The sequence below is a fragment of the Melospiza melodia genome, chromosome 2, assembly GCF_035770615.1.
Source record: "Melospiza melodia melodia isolate bMelMel2 chromosome 2, bMelMel2.pri, whole genome shotgun sequence".
Taxonomy (NCBI): Eukaryota; Metazoa; Chordata; class Aves; order Passeriformes; family Passerellidae; genus Melospiza; species Melospiza melodia.
The window spans coordinates 16,492,997-16,508,372 of NC_086195.1; the positions used below are offsets into that span (position 1 = coordinate 16,492,997).

A 15,376-nucleotide genomic window follows, 5' to 3' on the forward strand; every position below is an offset into this window, starting at 1 on the left:
TTTGTTCTGGGTGATTTGATGCCAGTGAAGAATTTAATAGCTGCTTGTGCTGAATCACTGCGACCTGTGGTTTGACTTCTTGCAGCCCTCTGCCCCCTGAGGAGCTCACAGATCTCATTTACGAAGCCAGTGGCCAAGACATCAGCATTGCAGTCCTGACACAGGTATGCAGCCTGTGCAAAAGGCTTCTTGGGCTGTGCCAGTGCTGTGCCAGTGTTTGCTCTGAGGCAGGGGAAGCCATGAAGACCCACTCTGACAGGTGCCTTTGTGGATCTGTGCTTACAGGAGATAATTCTGTACCTGGCCATGTACGTCCGCTCCCAGCCCAGCCTTTTTGTGGAGATGCTGCGGCTCCGCATTGGTCTGATAATCCAGGTGATGGCCACTGAGCTGGCACGGAGTCTCAAATGCTCAGGTAGGAAACAGCTTCATTGTAAGGGTACTTATGGTAGCATTTTTGCTTCACCCTTTGTGGCTGATCTTTTCATTGATATGTATTAATTCCTTCTACTAACCTCTTAGTTCATATGTGCAGTTACAAACCTTGAAAATCACTTTTTTTTTTTTTATTTAACAAAAGATTTATCTCCTCCCAGCACCCAGTTATTCAAAGAATATCAGAGAATATTCTTTATGGAATAACTCTGTCTCTGGAATTTAGGTCCACCTGTCACCTGCTGTTGGGAGATGGCTGTCATACCTTTCCAAGTGATCTTGTTCTGTAAGGGAGCAACTGCTTTCTCATCATGAGCTTCAGTGAAGTTTTGCACAAGCTAGGGCATAATAAAGATTAATGCAAATAATGTTATTTCTGTGGAGTGTTTGTGGTTTAGTCCTGAAATATGTTTTCTATGAAATGTGCCTATATATTAATTTTTTAAAGGAAGGGCTAGCAAATGAGTAAAATGTGATTGGACTTCATTCACAGTTTCCTTAGCCAGCTTTATAGCTTGTTGTCTTCCCAGTGACATTTGTTATTCTATTTTATTTTATTTTGTTTAACTAGGTGAAGAAGCTTCAGAGAGCTTGATGAATCTAAGCCCCTTTGATATGAAAAGTCTCCTACATCATATTCTCAGTGGGAAAGAGTTTGGAGTGGAAAGAAGCTGTAAGTTGTTCATTTTTATGTTAAGTTAGATTGCCTTGCAAGTGGGGATCTATTCTTTCTGCATGTAAAATAAAGGTATGGGTAATGTATTAATCATGGGTGACCAGTGCACGTGTATGTCTGCTGTGAAATAAACAAAACACATATGGTGGAAGCTATCCTGCACTGAAATAAGATTGTATCAAGTTTTCAGTAATAGGAAGGCAAACTTTTAAAATGAAGACATTTTATGGAACCAGAACAAAAGCCATTAAAAGGTCATATCTAACCTGCCTTCAAGAAGCATGTCTTTGATGCCCACACATTCCTGACTGGCACATCAGCTGTCTCCTGGGCTCTTCTGTAGACCCTCAGAGACACGTTGCAATTCTGACTAAATTTACAATTGCTCACTGTCCTGGAAAATCAGTTTCTGGATATCCAAGAATGGATTGAGGCCCCTTACTTGATACAATCAGATTTGAACTCTTGATGTGTTTCTGTGAAAGGATGCTGTCACCAAGAGCATTGCACATTTCTGAAATTATTTGTGTTTACTTCTTAGATAGAATTTAATCTATTTTTCTACCCCTAGAATGTTAAAAATGTCCATTTGCTTCTTCAGTGCGACCTGTAGATTCTTCTTCATCCAGCCCTGCAATTTCTATTCATGAGATGGGGCATTCTGGAGCAACCAAAACAGAAAGAAGTGGTATTACTAAATTGAAGAGTGAGATGAAGCAGGTGAGGGTTTTCTGTCAATGCTCATCAGAAAATACAGCTGTTCTGGAACTGTGATATGTCAGGTTTTATTCCTGCTAATTAACAGAAATTTCCAAAGTTGCTTTGATTTTAAAACCGATCACTAAATAGAAGGCGGTTAAGGGATGTTTCCTCCAAAAATGTTCTTCCTCTTTTGTTCTTGTTTCACATGCTGAAATATAGAAGAACTTGATCAAACTGTAATGCATTCATGTTGTCCACTGTAAAAACAGCTCTTCTATCATGTTTAGCTAAGGGAAAGTCAGATGAACAAAGAGAAGCTTTTATGCATTGTTCATTCTTCTACTTGGCCCAAGGGGCAAAACTGGACCACATGCCTTTTGGAAAAGATCCATGTGGAAAAGGAATCTTGTTTTGTTTTTTAGTTTTCTTCCAGTTCTGTTTCTTGAGGAATGGAGGATGATTACTGCTAGAATTTATACATGCATATTCAAGTCCAATAGTTTCAATTATACTTCAACTGAGTATATGGAGAGATCACAGAAAACACAACCAAAATACTCTTAATGAATGTGACTGATGGTTTTATTATGAGTGATTTGATTTCTCTATTTTGTGTCTCTATCAGATATAATTTTCTTGTGCTTTAAATAAATAGGAAGGTAGTGGTCAAATAAAATACATTTGTAAGAATGGTTTTATTTTTCCTCATGGGTTATTCAAAACTAGGGAGAGAAGGCACCAAGAGACCTTATTGCAGCCTTGCAATATATAAAGGAGGCTTAAAGGAAAGATGAAGAGATGCTTTTTGCCAAGGCCTCTAGTGACAGGATAAGGGGCAACAGTTTGAAACTGAAAGGGTGGGTTTAGATTAGATGCAAGGACACTTTTTTAATGAAGGGGGAGAGGCAATGGAACAGATTGCCCCATGAAGTTGTGGATGCCCTGTCCCTGGAAATGTATAAGGTCAGATTGGATGGGGCTTGGAGCAGCCTAATCTAAGGAAATATTTGATGTTTTCCTTTAAATGATGAAACAGATTGAATAAACCTTCAGAAAGGAGTGGCATTTTTACATGGTCTTAACAGGAAGCATTTTCTGGTGGCAGTAAAGATCAGTTAATGATTCTTCATGGGACATGTTCAGGCAGGGAAGCAGAGACCCCAGACCTGGTTGCTGTGTTTGAGCTGTGCCGCTGCTGCAGCATCATCGTGGCTGTGGGGAGGCTGTGAAGGTGCTGCTGGCTGTGCTGCACTGGCCCCGAGGTGGCCTTGGAGGTCGGTCTGAGCAGGGCTCCCAGTCAAATGGTGTGTCTGGAACTGGGGCCTTTCCAGGAAGGAGGAGGGACAAGGCACTAGATGGCAGCATTATTTTGCTTGAAACACAGAGGTGGGCCTGAGCTGGAATACTTGGACCTCTCTTGACATTATGAACACAGTTCCTTTGTTTTCACATTCCACAGAAACTTGGTATTTTGCACAGAGGAGGAGTCAGCTGGGTTTATTTTTGTACCCCCCTCCACTTTGCCCTTCCTGCTGCTTCCTGCCACATCTCACTGCATTCTCTGAATAATTGACCAGCAGCTAATGCAGTGACACTTTGGCAGGGGGTTGGGTGGGGTGCTGCAGAATACACTTTGTTATTACAAGGAATATTTCAAGTACTTGTACTAACATCTCTGGAGTGTTGAGCAAATGCAGCTCCCTCTTTTGTGGCTGTTCTTTCTTCAGTCAGAACCATTAACAATGAATGTGAAGGCATGGCTTGGGGTGGGCAATTAGAGGAAAGTGCTCAAAGTCTGAGGTGCTGCATCCACATTTCAGCAAAAAATTGCCTTGCAGCTTTTTGTTTAGTGCTGTCCATCCAGTTGGCAGCCTGCTGTCTCTCCAGCAAGATGACCTTCTCATGCAAAGAGAAGCTGGTGGCATTGCAACAAATGGGGAATGGAAGTAGGGAGCTCAGTTTTTCCCTCAGCCCCAGGCCACAGGAAGCTTTTGCTTGCATCTTAATCTGGTTTTTGTGCTGGCCACGCTGGGAACTCCATGGGTGGCATGGGCTGCCAAACAGGCTCCTGGCATGGTGGGCTGTGCCTCATGGTGGCCCTGGGAATCAGCAGCAGCTGCCCTGGTATCAGCTGCAGTGCAGCACCGCGTGAGGCCAAGGGTTGCTGCAGTTTTTCCCTGAGGTTATGCTGTATTTCTTGTCTTCGCAGCTGTGTGTTATCTAACCTTGTCTGTGTTCTGTTCTCCTGCCTGTCTGATGTTGATGTCTGGTTTTGTTTTGTAGTTCTTTCATGAGGGGCACTCCATGTCCAGCAGCATGTTTGCTTCCACGGTAAAACACCATCTGTAGCTCTGCACCTGCTCTTCACCCTGTGTGTGTTTGTGTGGAAGGGTCTTAGTTCTAGACACCTCCTGTCTTCTCCTGCCTAAAACCTTGTTTTCAAACCCTTCCTCTTTGTCTTGTTTCCATTGGGAACCAATTCTTATTAGTAATGTCCTAATAGAAGTTGAGTCTCATGTTTAGACACACTTAGTTCTTCTGCAGCTTAAGCAGTTGTAGCAGATAAAGTCTCTAGCAGATTTAGCTACTTGATAGTGGATTGTTACAGGTGTCTTCAGCATGTAAAAGTAATGCAGTGTTGATAAATGCTGGCAGCCTCTGAACAGTGGGGAGCCCAGAATAGCTTCCAGTTGCAGAGATAGGGGTTGCATGGGTATCTCTTCAAGAAGTCATCTTCTTTCAAGGCAGAGAACTGTAGCTCTTCCTAAGCTCTCACTGTCTGCATCTTCAGACTTACTGTCAGTGGCACACCCCCCAAACAACCTAAAAACACAGCTGCAGAGCAGGGAGTTCTGTCTGGCATGGTCAGTTTGCAGGGCAAAGAACAGCAAACATTGGAACATCAAAGGAGTACCACGTGTGCCTCATGGACACTAGTAGCAGTGGAAATGGACTGTTTGCTGCTGGGGACTTCTTTGCACAGCTTGGCTATGTAGAGTCTATGAGCCTGCACTTTCCAAACATGCAGTTTGCAGTCATTCTCCTCCTTCCTCACAACATTGCTCAGGTAGCTTCTTATTTGGAGATAAGGGGATTTAAGATGGCACCTTCAGAGAGGTCCTTTATGGGCTGAAGGTAACAGGTATCAAAAGGGAAGGAGAACACAGAAGAGTACAGTCTCTGGGAGTGCGAGGAATGGGCAGACTGTGTGTGTGAAAATCACAACAGCAATTTGGTGGTATTGCCCCAAGTTTGAAAATTATCTGCTGCCTAACTTAGTGTTCAGACCTGGTAGAGTAAAATAATAGAGCAACAAGGGCAATAAAGGAAACAAGGCTAATACTTACAGAGAGGCAGGCATGATGATTTTGTGGCTTCGTCAAGTCAATTTTTAATCTACTTACTTTAATGGAGCTTTTGCATGAGGGCCTCTCTTGCTGGATTTATGATGCTTTGATAGTTTTACAGCACTGAGCCCCATGTCCAAGTGAATGGGACCTCCCTGCAGATCCCCCCACCTTGCACACCAGTGACACTGCCCTGGAGGCAGCTTGGGCTTGTTAAAATAGTCAGATGTTGCATTAAACCAAGCAGTGAAGTTGACTGGGTTATGCCACACTGAAGTGCTTGCCTGCTTTGTTGAGAAATGATGGAAGTACTGGAGAAATGAAACTTGTTGCAAAGGGGAGAGATGGGGGTGAAGGATCAGTCCCATCCCATCATCCTGTATGACACCAAGGCCTGTATTTTTTCCCTGGTTCCCAGGTAGCATTAGAACAGAAGAGCATTGGCCAGGAGTGGCACTTGGGATGGTAGAAAGCAACTAACCCAAGTTTAATGTCCTTGCAGAGGGGCAGTACTCCATCCTCTCCCACCAGCTCTTCTCCGACTGGCTCCGGCGGGGACATGAGCTGGGGGGACAGAAAAGGGCAGTGGCTGCGCAGAAGGAGGCTGGATGGTGCTATTAACAGAGTCCCTGTTGGCTTCTATGAGAAAGTGTGGAAGATCCTTCAGAAGGTAAGATGAATGCTGTGGAGGAAGCAAACAAGCTGTAACTTGTGGAAGTTGGTTGGCAGGTGGAAACCAGAGTCTCTGGTAGAAGGGTGTCTCTAGAACACAAGCTCGTGTGTTTCTTTGAAAGTGTGTTTGTTTTTCTCTGAAACCACCAATGCTGAATTTTGGCTGAATGACTCTGTTCCACTGCTGCCTGTTGTGCATGTCCTGGCCTAAGGCACATTGTCAGTGCACCTAAAGGGCACTGCAGTGCAATGCAGCTCTGTGCTCCAGGCCAGAAAAGCTGTGAGAAATGAAGTAGGAAACTGCTCTAACTCTTGCAGAATATATTGAGACCTCTTGCTGGATCTTCTGAGCTGTATGGCATTCTTAATGTTTTTGTTTGCTTGGTTTGTTTTAAGTGAAAAGTAAGTCCTTGCCAGCAGCTTGGATATCAGGGGTATAGAAATGTAAAAATAAATGCAACTCTCCAGGAAGAAGGAGAAGGGAATTACAAATTTTAACTTATTTCAAAGTGATTATGCACCTGCTTTTCTGCTTTGCTGGATCCAGGCCAGCATTTGGCACCTTGCAGCACTGAGCTGTTCATGCTTGCTTAGTTGGGAAAAGAGTGCATCACCAATTTAGGTTGGTTTGTCCTTCTAAAATCCCTTACACTGAAGCTGTTAGTGTTGATATCAGCCAAGACAAATCATAAATGACCTCTTGGCTATTTACTAATAGGATCTTCCAGCAGAGTGAGCATCACTTCTGACCTAATGTAATAGCTGGAAGTAATTGTATGTTTTTTCTGGCTGTTAAAATTAATTGTGCTTATCTTCAATATTTCATTCTTAAAATCTTTTTGATTTTAAAATCTGTCTCCTCTTCTTGGTATGTTTCTATTCTATACCTCACATACAGATGTGTCCCATTTTCACCATTAAGGTTTTGTCATGGTTTCCTTTATACCACTTGTTATTTCTCTCCCTCAGTGGTTGACATCCTGAGGTGTGGTGTCCTGGATCTGAAACACATAACTAAATGTTGTTCTAGTGAAAATGAAAAAAGGTTCTTGCTTTTGTGGTCTGTTGTCTTGCTTTTGTGTTATCTTTATTTCCAAACCCCTTCCAGCAGAATGCTCCCATTGATTTGTTCCCTCCTTTGTGTGCCTTTGCTGTAGTGACTCCTGAAGTGCTCTGCTTCATTAGCTGGGCTGGAGCACAGCATGCTCTGGTGTGTCATGTCAGGCTATTTCTAATCTTTGCCAGTTACATAATAACTTCTGCAGGAAGGATAAAATAATATTTTTGAACAGGGCTTTTTGTGTCATTTGAGATTTTTTTGCTTTGCTTATTTTTTTTCCTAACTGAAAGTTTTTACATATTGGCTTAGAACAGAGAACCCTCAGATTGACTTGCAAGAACTGTAATTTCTGTTCACTCTTGAAATGTTTCAGTGCCATGGTCTGTCCATTGATGGGTATGTCCTTCCTTCTTCAACCACCAGAGAGGTACAGTAAAATGCCCATGATTTTCTAGCCACATGTCTGAATATTTGGATTGACAGTGTAAGATGCAGCAGAGCCTCTGTTACAGATTCTTGGTTTTACTTTTAGAACATCTGGACCTTCCCCCAGCACTTCTGCCAGCTTCTCTGGGTCTGTGCAGGTGAATTCCTGCCGGGCAGGCCTGGGAGGAGGCTTGTGACAGGTTTTCCCTTTGCCTTTTCACACCCTCACTGTCCCCCTGTGCCCACTGGGAGGCTCCAGAGAGGGAGGCTGACCCAGCCCTGAGGGGGGAAGGTGAGGCAGCACAGACTTGCTGGAATAAAGAGGACATGTTACTTGCTACTTATTTTTTTTATATGCTGCAACAGCAGGCAGTGTATTTTGGCTTCACAATCTCAGAAGTAAATACCAGTTAAGGATGATTGTTTCTAACCAGAGCTTTAGCTCTTTAAATCCATAATATTTCCTTGCATTTTTTTCTTAGCTGGATTCTGTCTTTAGGTGCTCTGGCAAATTTTGAATTCACATCTATAAAACAAACCCTTGTGAATAGGAATCCATCAGTGCAAGAGTGCTGCTTGTGTGCCCAAGACTGAGTGTTTCCCTCAGATTTGTCTTTGGCTTCCTTCTTTTCTGAGGAACTGTGGTAACAGTGGTAACAGCTGAAGAGAGGAGCTGAAATTTTCTGCCAAATTTAAATGGTGGGGTTTGTGGCTTTTTTTCCAGAAAGGAGAGCTTTATTTATCCCTATTGTGTAGATAAAGAGCCTTCTATTTTTAGCCTGTCAGACCTGGACAGTATCTAATTTTGCTGTTTAAAGCAATTGAATAAAATAAGCACAAACTTCCTAAGGCAACATAACATCCCCAGAGCTATGCCACTGCAAATTAAGCTGCTCTGCAAACAGAAGAGTGCTATTCCTGCATGGCAAAGCTCAGGGGTTATTTAAAAATCATCCCTCTAAGCAGGTGGTTGTTTTTAAAACTCAGTACTAAGTTTGGCTTTGCAACTCACCTGCAATGCCAGAAAGAAACACACAAGGCAGGGTGTGAGACCACAGCCTGAGGAGCAAAGAGTTAATGTGCCAGCTAAGCCTCAGCAGCACTGAGTGTAAGTGAGATGTGTGTGATGGGTGCAGGGCTGGAGCAGCCTCTGGACGTTGTGTAACTGTTTGCAGAATCAGGTCTGGCAGCATGAAAACTTTCTGTAAGTGCTAAAGCTGCACAAACACTTTGTTCGCTTCAGTCAGTCTGCCCCCGTGTGCAGAGAGGAGCATATGTTTCAGTGCTTGCAGGAGGTGAGGAGCTAGTCTTTTGGATTTGGCAGTTTGTCTTTCCATTTCCACTCAAATTTGGCAGATGACCCCGTGTGAAATCAAGTTTGCAGTGCACGTGGAGTCGGTGCTGAACCACGTGCCCCAGCCCGAGTACAGGCAGCTGCTGGTGGAGGCCATCCTGGTGCTGACCTTCCTGTCGGACATCGAGGTCAGCAGCATCGGGGGCATCATCCACGTGGACAGAATCGTGCACATGGCCAATGACCTCTTTCTGCAGGAGCTGGTGAGCTCAAAGGGCAGTGGGGGGAAGCCTCCCCCTTTCAAAATTATCCTCTGCTCTTTTTTTAATGTGTGTGATGAACTTGATTTTATCCTGGCTCTTCCTCCTACAAAGGCAGACCAAATCACTTAAATATCTTCTGGAAATATATTTGGGAAAACTAATGTAAAAATAAATTTGTAGTGGCTAACGACCTCTGAAGTACAAGAGTAGATTGAAGTGAAGTCCTGCTTTATCAAGGCATTGCTATTACCAATATTTGAGTAATCCCACACATTCCTCCCCAAAGGACAAAAATCCATGAAGTTATATGTTCTTCATTTACTTGCACTGATCCAACTAAGTCATGGGGGCCCTATTGTAATCCTGATTAGGGTTTTCTGAGGGGAAAGAGAATTGCTTTCAGTATTCAGCACAAATAAAAAATCATAATATGGTGGGGTTTTTTCCCAGTAAATAAGCATGTATGCCTAACTTGCTCTACTTTTGCTTGTGTCTTTACAGAAATCATTTGGAGCTACTGGTAGTATCTTGGAGAAAGATGCAGCCACAGGAATTTGCCACTTTTTTTATGATAGTGCTCCCAGTGGAGCCTATGGCACCATGACTTACCTAACAAAAGCCATAATTATTTATTTACACGATTTCCTGCCCAGCACAGGCTGTGCAATGCAGTAAGTGAAGCCTCATATGGGAGGGAAGGCTCAGAGGCTCTTCCTTCTCAGTTCCCTGTCACAAACCCCTTGGTTGCTGCCTGTGTGTGTGCCATGCACTCACTCAGCAGTTGGCACTGCTGGGGATGCTCTGTGCACACCTACTGCTGGGGACAGGGAGCTGGAATTTGGCCTGGTTTTAGGAGAGTGTGTGAGAAATAACAAATAGCGAGGCTTATTCTGCCCAAAGTGCATAAATGTAATTCGTATTAAATTAGCAAGAATTATACAGTTCTGCCAAGAGGAAAACAGATTACTCTGTGGAGATCAAAAGGCATAATGAAACAAGGGAGCTGCATCTCAGGCATAGAGTCTCACAAATAAGGGAAGTGATGGAATTCATGAATTTTTCTCCTGCTGTGTGTAAATGTACATCGTTGTGAATCACTAATGCACAGTGTGAAACATCCAGGGAAATGTAAATTAGAGGAGTAAGAGTAACTTGAAATAATGTGGTGATATTTCTAATACACTTTTATCCTGATTCTCTTCTCATTTGCACCTAGTCAGTGCAGGGCTAATGCCAGCAGGGACAAACATCCTACAATATCCACTAATTTGGGAGGATAGCCTCTGTCAGGAAGCTGCATCTGTCTTTAATCTGAATAGCTTCCTTCCCTACATCCCCAGGACTTTAGAGGCAAAATCTCAAGACTCTAGCTTCTCCAGTGTGACAGACAGTTTTATGCCTGTAATCCTTTCCTCTGAATGGAGCAAGATAAACCTCATCCACTTGAGCACCCTTTCCAAGTCTCCTGATCATTTCCCTCACAAACAGCCTCAGAGTTAAGAATGGCATAATTGTGGCTTTTCCAGTGTAGCATGAGTTTATGGAAGGCTTTGATGTTTCTCTTTGTTTTGGTTTGGTTTTTTCTTTTTCTTTTTTTCTTTTTATTTCCTTTGCCATTTTTTCTTTCTTCTTTTTAGTTTGAAGTCACTGGTCTCATGTAATTAGGGGTTGGGCTGCCTGGAAGTCTCCCTGCAGACAGTTCCCAGGTTAATGCTGTCAGCTGGAAGCTCTGAGGTGCTGCAGGGAGTAGGTGCATCCTGCATGGAAATGACTCCATGGCCATTTATAAACTGAAAACAGTTTGGCAGCCTCTGGAGAGGGAAACCCTGCCTTACCCCAGGCACTGGCTGTGGTTTTCCTTGTGCCTGTGCTGCTGGCTTTGCCACCAGCCACATGTCAGCATCTGGCTAACAGCTTAGCAAAGTGGCAGTAGCTTCAGCATCCCATGGCCACAGACAGGCTCCCTCAGTAGCACTGCTGCCATGTGAGCAGAAAGGATCAGAGCAATTGTGTCTTGCCAGCTAGAGGTGAAAGAGCAGATAGGCCTGTAAAGATAAGAACTTTCTGAGCTATATGAGCCTGAGAGCCTGCCTGCTGTCCCTCTCCACAGTCACTGCTGCTATAGCAGTACCTGGGAACTGGCTCAAGAGAGTGGAGGTGTAGGAGGCCTTGGTGTGATGTGATTTAATGTTTTTTCAGAGACCAGAGGAGTTTGGTAGTCCAGAGGACCAGGAGTCCTGTGTTAGCCACCATGGGAACCATGGGCCTGTGCAGGGGCCAGTGTAAAGTGACAGTTCAGGTACAATTAGCACTTGGGTGTGGAAGTTATTTTATTGGTGTGGTGCCTGTTTTGTAAGGGTTTGCCTTTGTTATTATTTGGTGTGGGTTTTTTAACTTTTTATATGTTTTGTGAGAGTTCACTTGGCTTGTTTCCCAGTGAAAGGAAGTAAAATCCTTTGTCTAGTTTAAGCAGACGTGACAGTGCAGAATATAAGCACAACAAGAGCAAGGTGATGTTTTTTTATTCTACCCAGTATCATACAAAAAGTAGTAGCAGTTATTTTTGCTTTTCTTCTTGAATCCTAGATTGAGAGAGATGCAAGATGATTTTTTGCTCAGACTTCTAGTTGTTTTTTTTAACCTACTGTGTTGTTTTCAGAAACAAGAAGGCTGATGTTGGTTTTTCATGCAGCTGCATTGAAGGTCTAAAGCATGAAATGTATGGCCTAACATACCTGGACACCCCTAACACCTCTTTGTTTTTAAATGGGAGTGTCATTGGTGTCTTTACCATCAAATTCACAGTATGACCTAGGTTATGGTATATTCATGATGATCACAATGAATTACCACATGGAATGCAGGCAATTGGAAAGTATTTATGTGGTAATTTGAAGAGTTTAGGTATCTCTCTGGTGGCGCAGGGGGGTACTCAAACACAAGGCCAGTGGAAGGCAGCTTTATGTTCCTTGCAGGGTGAGGCACAGCTGCACAGGAGCTGGCAGAATGAGGACCTGTGTCCAGCTCAGAGCTCACAGCACATGCTGCCCCCAGCCCTGCTCCCCAGGCCAGTGTCCCCCCTGCTCACACTGTTGCCTTCCCCCTGCTGCCAGCAGGGACATGGGCTTTCAAACTAAACAGATCAAAAGTGCCATTGATCTCCCTCAGCTGCTGGTCCCACAGGAAAGCTGTGTGGGTGGAGTACAAATTTTGTCTGGCTTCTCTCCTGCTAATTGTAGTCTCCTTTATCAGGGAAAGAGTCCTGCTTGTTCCTGGAAGGTGCAGGTGAGCACACAGTCCTTGGCTGCCCTGCAAAGGGTAGTGAAACACCTGGCCTGCCCCGTGTGGCCATGGGACACTGCAGGAATGTGTCACCCCTCTGGCAGCAGCCAGGGCCTTGAGTGGAGTGAGAGTTTCACTGAGTCAGTCCAAGTTCAACCTTGGGCACTTTCTGGAGTGGTTGGCAGGTAGGAGCAGAGTTGCCCAGAAAGCAGGAGAGAGATGCTGCCAGTGGTGGCAGCTGTAGCTGTGGGGTGAGAGCTTGGCACTCATCTGCAGGCTGATTCAGGCACTGATTAAAGGACCACTCACATCTGGACTATTAAGTGGCTGCTGCACAGAATCATGACTGAAAAAGAGGGATTGAGGATGTGGGTTATAGAAGAAGAGCTTCTGCTCAAACAGTTTGGATTTAAGTACAAGCAGCAGGGCTTTTCCCCAGTCCCAGTTTCAGTCTCAAGTGGCATTTATTCCCAGCTTTAGATGGTTCACAGTTACTCCCCGTGCCACCTCCCTTCTGTCAGGAGCCAGGGGCCCTTTGTGCCACCAGCAGCTGACAGGACAGGCTTTCTGGTTTGGCTCAATGATTCAGCTCCTCAGTCCTGAATCCCCAAGGGCTCTCCCTGCCTGCTGAGTGAAGCTGTGCTGGGACTGTACCTTGGCATCCCCTCTCAGGAAGTGATCCCTTGAGGCCAGTCCCCTTCATGCCAGTTCAGGAATGTGTCCTTAGTGGGGGACATCCACACTGGAGGCTGCCAGCCATCCTTCAGAGCTCCTGTGTCTCGCTGTACAGCCCAGCTCTGTCCTCTGTACTGGGGCAGGTGGCAAAGGGGGACTCCAGAGCTGCAGTGTCCAGTCCCACCTTGTCACTTCACACCCACCGCATGGAGGTCAACAGTGGGAAGCAAGATCCCACTACACACAGAGGTGTTTGCCCATTGTAAGTGGAGCCTTTTTGTAACTCCACTGGAATAAGGTGGGACTGATCATCACAGTGCATAGATCAGAATAATTACATGCTCAAAATATACATTGTGTATTACCAACGCCATTAAAGTTTCACTGTAAATTTTGTTTGTACTATTAAAGATTTTTCTTTCCCCTCCTCCAAGGCAGTAGAAATAAGTGTGTGCATGTTTGTTCATTCATCTCTCAAGTTACAAAATACATCTGGAAAAGGGTTCTGTATTTAATAGTAGAAAATAAGATTTAAGACAGACAGCAGTGCCTTAAGCTTGGGCTGCTGTTGCATTCTGGATTGGAAGGATGCTTTTTTTGTACTTTCAATGCTTCTATTAATGAAACTGAGCTGCTTTACTTAGCTCATCTTTAGCTATTAAAATTTAAAAAGGGACTAGGTTGGAACTTTTCCCTACCCAAAAAGCACTTTATGTGCTTTGGATTTACTGAGGTTGAATTAGGTAATACAGTTACCAAAAAGCTCCTGACCTGATGTTGCTTTCAGAGTGTAAGATGCAAGAGAATTAGGTCCAGATTTCCTGACTTCTCCCCCTTGGGAATTGACAGGGTGGTACTGGCAGTAAGGGGAATATCGACTTGCAGTCAGTGAAAGGAGACAGGAATGTCAGTGCAAGAGTCTTCAATCTTTCTGCCTTCCAAAAACTCAATTTCAGAATCTCTCAGTTTCCTTTTCTTGGCAAAGAATTTATTTTTAACTATGTGTGAGAATATTTAGATTTGGTAGTATCAAAATATGTTTACTCTTGTGTTCTTACTCATTTCTCTTTTTAAGAAACCCAGTTCATCTTCAGGAAGAGTGTTCTATGGTGGTTGGGGCAGGCTACAAAACACAGGCAGAGACCCCCCCTTAGGCATTGCTCAGAAAGCTAAAGCTTTATTCTGTGATCTATCACGAGTTGCATTAACATGCTGTGGATTTAGCCCTCATCAAGGTCACGAGTTAGCACGGAATCACCGAATCCCAGAATGGATCATGCTGGAAGAGACCACCATGAACCACCTGCTCAGACAGGGCCATCCCATAACACAGGGCACAGGACTACATCCACGTGGTTCTTGAATATCTCCAGTGAGGGAGGCTCCACACCCTCTCTGGGCAGTCTGTGCCAGTGCTCAGTCACTGCACAGGAAACAACTTCTTGCTCATGTTCAGGTGGAGCTTCCTGTGCATCAGTTTCTGCCCATTGCTCCTTGTCCTGCTGCTCAGCACCACTGTGAAGAGCCTGGCTCCATCTCAGAAACAGCTGTGATTGTTTCAGAGCTCCAAATCCCAACCAATATGGGGAAAAGTAACCAGAGGCAAGAGGAAGTGTAAATGCAAATGTAAACACCTTTCAACCAAGATCCTCTAAGCTGTGCCTGTAAACTTTTAGAAGGATAAGAGATTGACCTGGAATAATTTAATTCCTCTGCATCATGCAAAGAGCGAGATTAAATGCAGAACTATCCTTTTGAACCAGATGCTTCCTCCCTGTTTTCCTCTCCTGCAATGGACACCCCACAGCCAGCTCTCTCGTGCCTGTTCCATCACCAGGGTGGCTCTGGTATGTTCCTTGTGGTTATCAGTGCTCTCAGCTGAGGACTGCTGGCAGATACATACCAAAGCCTCTCTCCCTACACAGCTGTAGGCATGACCTTGGCAATGTTCAGGGATTAGATTGGTGGGGGAGATGCCAAGAGGAGGGGATGAATTGTAAGGTGCTGGCAGTGTGTGGCAGTGACATAGTAATACTGTAAGTGTGGGTTTTCATCTCCTCTATCCCATTATTAGCAGGTACAGATCATCCAGGAAGGGCTAAATAAAGGCTTGCACTGTGACCCTATCAAGCAGCCCCTTTATGACTAATGACAGCAAGCTGAGCTTCCAAGACAACCCATGAGAAATTCTGCCTTTTCAAGAGGTTGCCTTTTTCTCAAGTCTGTGAACAACATGAAAGGCCTCTAAAAATTCATTGAAGTCAATGTGGCCATCTTTGTTGTAGTCTATGCTGAGGACTAACTTGTCAATGGAATCATCCTGTATATCAATGCCCAGGTGAGAAGTGAACAGTCTCCATGTCTGGCTGAATTCCTCAAGAGAAATCAAACCTAAAGGAGACAGACAAGAGGTTGCTTTTGGCAGTGTTGTTTTCCCTTCCTGCATAAACACACACATGCACTCTCCTTCACTGTAAGAAAGTTACCTGCCTGCCATGCTGGGGTTACTGCTTTCATTATTGAAGCACATTTTTACTTTAGGTA

The 15,376-nt window shown here is 44.3% G+C and overlaps 2 protein-coding genes across 5 annotated transcripts in view; one reads left to right on the forward strand and one right to left on the reverse strand.

Annotated features, from left to right (window-relative positions):
* Positions 1-13,265, forward strand: part of PHKA2 (phosphorylase kinase regulatory subunit alpha 2) — a 43,572-nt gene extending 30,307 nt beyond the window's left edge. The window contains exons 24-32 of one of the 3 annotated variants that reach the window (XM_063182808.1): positions 86-164; positions 286-415; positions 1,007-1,108; positions 1,713-1,831; positions 4,097-4,144; positions 5,663-5,830; positions 7,266-7,319; positions 8,675-8,875; positions 9,377-13,265. In XM_063182808.1, coding sequence (XP_063038878.1) covers positions 86-164; positions 286-415; positions 1,007-1,108; positions 1,713-1,831; positions 4,097-4,144; positions 5,663-5,830; positions 7,266-7,319; positions 8,675-8,875; positions 9,377-9,550 — 1,075 coding nt within the window. In that variant the 3' untranslated portion in view covers positions 9,551-13,265. Of the gene's footprint in view, positions 1-85; positions 165-285; positions 416-1,006; positions 1,109-1,712; positions 1,832-2,246; positions 2,885-4,096; positions 4,145-5,662; positions 5,831-7,265; positions 7,320-8,674; positions 8,876-9,376 lie in introns of those variants that run through there. The other 2 variants (XM_063182812.1, XM_063182820.1) reach the window with 2 other exon arrangements.
* A 724-nt stretch (positions 13,266-13,989) lies between these two features.
* The window catches only part of PPEF1 (protein phosphatase with EF-hand domain 1), a 34,694-nt gene continuing 33,307 nt past the window's right edge, over positions 13,990-15,376 (reverse strand). For both annotated transcript variants that reach the window (XM_063182829.1, XM_063182833.1), the window contains exon 17: positions 13,990-15,223. In XM_063182829.1, coding sequence (XP_063038899.1) covers positions 15,030-15,223 — 194 coding nt within the window. In that variant the 3' untranslated portion in view covers positions 13,990-15,029. The remainder of the gene's footprint in view (positions 15,224-15,376) is intronic.